This window comes from Montipora foliosa, chromosome 13 (assembly GCF_036669935.1).
Source record: "Montipora foliosa isolate CH-2021 chromosome 13, ASM3666993v2, whole genome shotgun sequence".
Taxonomy (NCBI): Eukaryota; Metazoa; Cnidaria; class Anthozoa; order Scleractinia; family Acroporidae; genus Montipora; species Montipora foliosa.
In genome coordinates, this window is record NC_090881.1 from 494,582 (window position 1) to 501,917 (window position 7,336).

At 40.0% G+C, this 7,336-nt stretch overlaps 1 protein-coding gene across 1 annotated transcript in view; it reads right to left on the reverse strand.

Annotated features, from left to right (window-relative positions):
• Window positions 1-4,962: 4,962 nt before the first annotated feature.
• Window positions 4,963-7,336, reverse strand: part of LOC137983521 (uncharacterized) — a 2,584-nt gene continuing 210 nt past the window's right edge. The window contains exons 1-4 of the mRNA XM_068830679.1: window positions 7,286-7,336; window positions 6,907-7,087; window positions 6,572-6,789; window positions 4,963-6,012 (exon numbers count right to left, since the gene is read on the reverse strand). The exon at window positions 7,286-7,336 is cut by the window's right edge and continues 210 nt beyond it. Coding sequence (XP_068686780.1) covers window positions 5,847-6,012; window positions 6,572-6,789; window positions 6,907-7,047 — 525 coding nt within the window. The 5' untranslated portion in view covers window positions 7,048-7,087; window positions 7,286-7,336 and the 3' untranslated portion in view covers window positions 4,963-5,846. The remainder of the gene's footprint in view (window positions 6,013-6,571; window positions 6,790-6,906; window positions 7,088-7,285) is intronic.

Consider the following 7,336-nt stretch of genomic DNA (forward strand, 5'->3'; position numbering starts at 1 on the left):
TTTCCTTTTTTTGTTTTTTTTTTTTTTGGGGGGGGGGGGGGTTTCCCCTTTTTGCATTGTAATATATTCTCAGGTTTCAGGTTGTAGGTGTGAATTTCACTTAAATAAAGTACGACTGATATTGTTTCATTTCATCATGTCACTGTCCCCGCAACCTGCGACCTGCTAGCTGCACCCTGCGAAAGACATCCTCCGTTTTGGATACAAAACAACTATAAATTTCCTCTCTAGTTTCTTTCTATAAGCACGTTGATCAACAGTAATCAGATGCTTGGTCTTTTGCAAGACATTTCACTACAGCTAAAACCTGCGCCCTGCTAAAACCATTGAATTATATAGATATATAGAAGAATGTGCTTTTCATTGGCAGGATTACTTAAAATCACAATGAGATTTTGGGGGCCTTAAAATTAAGTTTAGTGAAGCCGCGCGCAAAAAAAAGAAAAAGGCGAACAAAAAAAAAAAGAGTCAGTTGTAGCTTTACTGCGATATTACTGTGAAATTGTGAATATCCGGTGCCCTTCATATTAGACCCATAATACCAGCCCCTTTATGACGTCAACTTATTTCCAGAGCTGCAATCCCTTTGGCAAGCACCCGTTTAACTCGTCTTTACAAAACCACATTTACATTGTTGAATATCTTTTCTCCATTAGATATGATTAGTATAAAAATCTTGGAGACACTAAAGCCCTGGCACGCAAAATGTTTTCTTCCGGGTGTTGTCCGCTTCTCAAAAACGCGCGTGCTTAAGCTCTCTAATAATACATATTTTGCAATTGTTAGGGAGATAAAGCAAAGCCGATTTTCCGTTACGGACGGCAACCAGAAGTTTTTTTTTTCTTATTCGAATCTTTTGCCAAGCCGTTTGTCCCAGTGTAAATGAGAAAGTCTCATCTTCTAATATTGGTATTCGAAGGATTACAAAAAATGGGCATCAACTTCGACTGCTAATATTGCGGTAACAGCTAGAGGTCTCCAGATCCTTAGGTGCTGACTAATAATCAACAAACGGAGTTGGGATATTGCGAGGCTAACACTGGCCAAAAGCTCGTAATGATGTTTTCGCCACCTCTCCACTCCCTCCACATTCGGTCGTTTAAAAAGGATTGGAGATCCTCGCGATTGATGCCCCTTTTCTTCTTCACGGCAAGTTTCAGGTTCGCCCAAGCCGATTCAACCTCTTGAGTGTGTATTCCACTTACGGGATCTACAAAATTATCCGCGTGTACTACAACCCTGTGTCGCGCCACTTGGATGGGCAAGTGCCTGGTGAGGTTGTAGTATGCACCCCAGTCGTCGGTGTGAACCTCGCTCCCTGGTTGAAGACATTGGGCCAATATTGGAAGGAGAGTTTCGCGATCTCTTCTATCCACTACCTGGTAGTATCCCCTCGCAGGTTGAGTCGCACAACTGATGACTCCAAACACCCACAAGTCTGCTGCCCTTCTTCCCCTGTTGAACTGAATCAAAGAGTGCTCGATTTTAACCTTTTGCAATCGAAAGGAACCAAAACACAAGCAAAGTATCCTGATAACAACTGATATAATAACGAAACGATTTGTCACCATCTGGGTAAACCTATTTCAGGGTGCCTACATGCGTTAGGTGTGTGTAGCACTTATGCTCATTGTTTCTCTCCCCTACTGTCTATCGTTCCCGACTAGTATACGATAACTACAGTAATCTACAAAAACCAAGAACTTTACCTTAGCTTTATGATTGAATTTGCTTTCGTCGCACTTTACAACAGACGTACCAACAAAAGGAATGATTGGGTTCACCTCCAGATCTCTTGAGCAAACGTCCTCAAGGCAACGAAATACCCTACACACAAGATTTTTGTTTATGCCCATCATTCTTGCTGTATCCCTGCGGGAGCTGTCAACAGACCAAAAATAGCACATAAAGATTAAATCCCCAAGTGCTATTTTTGGGAAGCGAGCGAAGAAGCTATTTGTTCTTATACTTCTCTTTTTGCGACAGGTTTTGCACCTCCTGTAAATAAAAACAAGGTACTGTATGAGCGCAACCACAGCGCGACTACTTCTTTTTCATAAATCTAAACCGGTTGCGAAATGCACATAGGAGATCCTTTGAAGTGCATATAGTCCAGCCTGGAAACGTTTTTGTACCTTAATCTAGTGAACTTGTCAAGTGCAAAGGCAACTTTTTTTGATATCTTTCTTAGTGATCAGAACGGCTCCCGATCTCGCGGTGACTGTAACTCAAGATAGCGATGAGTGAATGAACAAGTGAATGCAACTTTCCGTTACAACTATACGCCACTTGCTCCAAATAAATGCTCTGCTTTTAAGGTAGCGGAAATCAGAATAAAAATGTGTTTGCCTATTTACCATCCTCGACCCCTTTTTCCTTCCCTGGGAACTAAGTGCTCCGTGCTTGCAACAGTCTCGTCTCCAGAGCCCGCTTTCCCTTTTAGTCAGCGTCCACTTATCAGCGTCAAGATCAAGGACACTGGCAACAGGCCAAAACAGGAAGTCCGCAAATCACAAACTTGCGGCTCGTCTACGCAAGCGCAAAAATTTGAAACAACATTGGTCGTAAACTGTTACAAAAATAGACATTCGTTGCCTGCAAACAGGCAACGAAAAAAATTCGACGAGAGAAACGAGTGGGAGTCGATGGGTGAAACCGCGAACGAAGCGAGTGGGATGCCTGTGCAGTCCCTCATTAACAGACCGCTCTATTGTAGGCTCGTTCCACTCGCCCTATACCAAATCTGGACCTGTTCGCAGGCTAAGACATTCCCTACAACTGATTGGCCAGAATCAGGGTTCTTGGTGCTGACCAAAAGAGAAGAGGGCTCCGGTAACGACAATGTCGTCGCAGGAAAATAGAATGTACTCAAATCAAACAACCGGGTAAAATTATCAAAAGGGATAGTAGATGCAATAACTATCAAATGAAATGATGACAAAGATGAAATAATCAATTTTAAAACATTAATAACTTTTAGCTGGAAGTAGTTTTCAGACTAGACACTTGGTCTACTCTGATTTCACAGGTATTTCATCATTTGAAGGTAGGCTGCGATCGTTTTGCCAATCCTGTTTCATTTAGTCCGCATTCGACGTCATATCGATATGTTTCGTATGGGAACAATATAAAGTTAAGATGCTGATCACCACAGTTATCAATTAACGTTACTCGTGCAGTGAAGGAAAGGAAAGCCTGGAAAAAATCAATAACGTTACTGCTCAAGTAATGTTAATTAATAACGATTATCAGCATCTTAACTTGATTACCTCCGAGGTTCAAATACACATGGCTTTCATGCGTTAAGTTTCGTGAAAAAGAATATGTCGGAATGCACTCTTACCATTGAAATCCATCGATATGAGCTTCTGACTTTTCCACCATTACCATATCTTGACAGCATCCACCACAGTGCAAAGGGTTCGGCAGGAGCGATCGTCGTTGAAGCCATCGTATGATCCTCCTTGATGAAGATTGTCTCAGTACTGTAAAATAGCGCAGGTCCATCTATTTTTATTTTCTTGAAAGCGTTTTAAAACGATGGATTTTAAGCAGAATCTTCTGAATAACGAAACGGATGTGTAGGAAATACGATCACACGGACTGAGTAATCTTTTGCTGGAACTTATCTGTAGGTGGTAGGTTAAACAATAGGCTTGGAAACCGCAGGATGTCACTTCACTAAAAAAAAAAAGTGTGATCGTTTATGATTAAAGCCGTTCATCTTTTAATTTTTTGATATCTTTCTCAAGAAAGATAACCGAGAGCAGGGTTTCGTCTGAGTAGTAAAAAGCAATCGGCTACTCGTTAATAACTAATCCTTGCTGGCAGGTCTGTTAATTGTCATTTATGAAAAACGTCATTAATCAATCACTTCAATACATTACCCACTTCTTTTGATTTTCCCTTTTTGACTTTATCACAGAGCAACTAGTATTTTCGTTGGGGCGTCTAGCTCTTTAGGGCTTGGCAACCAGAGTTCCACATTAAAGCTTTTCGACAAAAAGCAAAGGTTGCAAGCAAGTTAAATAGTCGAAATCCATTACATGTATACCCAGTAACGTATTGAGATATTAAAAAAACGGATTTAAAAAAAGGGCTTGAAATAACTTTCCCATCAGTGACATGGAAGGCTCGATGTCACGTGGACTAATAATTTTTACTTATCTCTGAAGTATCATTGAAAAGAGCGTTATTCGAGTGATGCCTTGGGACGTTTCTCGGGTCTTTGGTTTTTTTTATCTTGCTAACTTGCTCATGGAAACAACTCCATATAATCCTTAGCAGTTGAGAATCATTATTTACAGTAATCTGCTTTTGTCAGGGGGACCCAACGAAAATATAGTTCAAAACCAGTAAAACATAGGGCGCGTTCTTTTGGGGCTATTCCGGAATAGGAATACTCCGAATATATGGTAATCGTGTTCTTTGGGACCAATTCGGCAGATGCGTTCTTCTGGGAATTGGTATTTCGTGTATTCTTTTATTCGTCAACCGGAATAAGAATAACCGGAGTCCCAAAAGAATGCGCCCATAGCATTGTTAAACGTGTTTTCGTATTTCACCGTTAGATATAGGCGTGTTTTCATCCGCTAAAAAAATTTTCATCTGTTCGGATTCCCTAGCTGAAAGTCTAGTGATCCGAAAATTATAGGGATCAAAATAATCGTAGCGTTTCGAAAATTTCCGCCAGAAAAAAGGCTCCCGAAAATCCTAGGAGACCTTTTGAGGGTAAAAATACGTTAAAGATGGGCAATTATGCCATGTTTTCGATGTTCGAAAATCCCAGGACAGGCAGACAAGTAAGGAATGTTACAACAAATGTTCCGGAATTTCCCGATCTCACATCGTCTACCGAACAGAAATTTTCCGAAAATTGACGTTGGGTGCCCCACTTTTTTCATGTGGCGTTCTGTAGTAATAACTTCTGCCTACGCGATTCATAATAAGGAGTGGGGATAACTTACTTCTAGTGGAACTTTTTGCAAGCACGTTTTGAGAGAAAAATGGAGAGACTCCTTCTTTTCTCTTCGCTTAAAAATACTGCAAATGCGACCTGCAACCACATCTTGTTTTCTTTGCCGAACACAGCGTTCATTGACACTGATATATCATCATTCCTTTTAACGGATAGATTAGTTTTGCGCTTGGTCGACATTGTTCTGGCGTGCTTCTAGGTGATAGGCGCGGGTTCAGTTAGCCATCATAACCTTTCCACTGAAGTTCACAGATCACACATAACTTCTTCGATGAATAAGATAGCTTTATATGTCAGCAAAAGTCTATTAATTATCAAACAGCCTGCTTTGCGACAGGAGGCAACCATAACTAATCGAGGTAACAAAAGAACTGCGAAAATTAGTTGATTTTTTTTTTTTTTTTAAATTAGTTTTTTTTTAAAATTAATGTTTTAATTACGAAGTTCTAATTAGTTACAAAATTGGAGTTTAAGAGAATCTCAGGGAACTCACTATTTTTTCCTTAAATGAACACATCTTAATTTAGATCTTTAAGTTTTTTTAAGTTGAATAAATTAGATAATGATATTTTAACTTCCAATCTTTTGTAAAGAAACTTTTTTGTTAACCGCGGCGCCTGTCGTAGATCTTTGAGCTGTGCGTTTCTTCAGGAAATCAGAACCCAGATTTGTAATTCAGTGAAATTAACGTTACGAAATATTTTTTAAAAAGGTCAATCCAGTATAATGTAAGATAGCAAACTAAAGTTGCCGCCCTACTTATAGGTGGTTTGGTTGTAGTAATTTATATATTCTGATTCGGCATTTTTTTCAATATGTCCAGGATTCTCACTTTAGTGAAAAGAAACGCGCCGTCGGATGTAACTATTCAACTATGAGTAAATGTAATTACAATTATTTTAATGTCTAAATCTTGATCCTCTTTAAACGGTGCAAGATCGACTGCGGTACCAGCCACTTGGCCTTCTCGAAGAGTTGTCGCTCCTCTGCTGGAGAAAATTTGAAGAACTTGTCCCTCCTGCACAACAGCAAATCTGTAAGATAAACATCAGCAAGTTAGATTCGCGTGTAAGATCCGGAAATGCTACTCCTATCGCAAGTTAAGGTAGCTAGTTTTGCCCACCAAGACCAAAACAGCGGCTCTCTCGCACCAAATCGCCTTGAAGGCTGGGATGAACGGGCGACCGCTTGCTATAAAGTGCATCAAAGTTCCCATAAAGTTCTAGGTAATTGCAAAAATTCGATCAGCTTATTTTCAAAAGCTAGCCCTTTTTACATGTTTTCAATGAAACAAAAATTAAAATAACTACCAAGTTTGGTGCCTTGAGATGCCCTCGTTTTGGCTACGGAGGATTACCAAATCACAAAGGGTACGACTGTGTAGAACTTGGCCCCACCCCCAGGCAAAATCCTAATTTTAAATGCATATATTACAAAAACTGTTACGCTGTCATCAGCCTCGTTATTTTCCTGGCATTCTTATTTATGGAGCAAGTCCTAAGAAATGTGGAAGTGTTGAAGTATATTTAGGCTTAAATCAAAAAGGTATGTCCCACGTCTAAACCTTGGATTGTTTACTGATTTCATTCTTACCTTGCCCGTAATGTAACAGGGGCGGAACTAACTTCAACTTTTAAAATAAATTTTGAACAATTTTGGGCCCACACGCAGGTGAACATCTTCCTGTCAAACCCAAACAACGGACTCTTGATGTTTTCTGTGTGACGTTGCGCGTAGTCAGTTGGCTTTAACGTCCATCTGAAGCAGTTCCGTTTAAAAATGTTCCGTCGTATACGCACCGACTCGTCAGCCTGGAAATCAAAGATCAAAAGCAACATTGCAATTGCATTATCAATGCGAACTCTTGTATTCGGGATCATTTACGTTAAAATTCAATCGTTCGATCCAATGGAAATAATCGTGCTGACCTTTTCAAAAATTGCACATCGCAGTTTTTCAACGTCACATTCCAAAAACTCCTGGTGACGCTGATAGCACTCCTGGTCGTGCATATATTGTCTACCTAGACGGTAGACCACGTTGCAACCCAAAATCCTGCATTTCACCATTCTCTTCCAACAGTCTTGCAGATGAAGATGTATGTGTGACCTGGGTTGGAGGCAGAGATCGATTTAAACACCTGATTAAACATATAGCTACCACTAGCCCATAACTCATTGTCAGGCGTCATTCTTGTAAAGGGGTAAAAAACTATATATGAAGATATAAATAGATGATGCAAATTCGGGTACAAAAGGAAGTTCAAGAGAAACCTGAAGACGGAAGATGTATTAACTGTTTACTAACCTCGGTAAATTTTTACCACAATTTAGTGGACATGGTTTCGGTTTTTCAGCG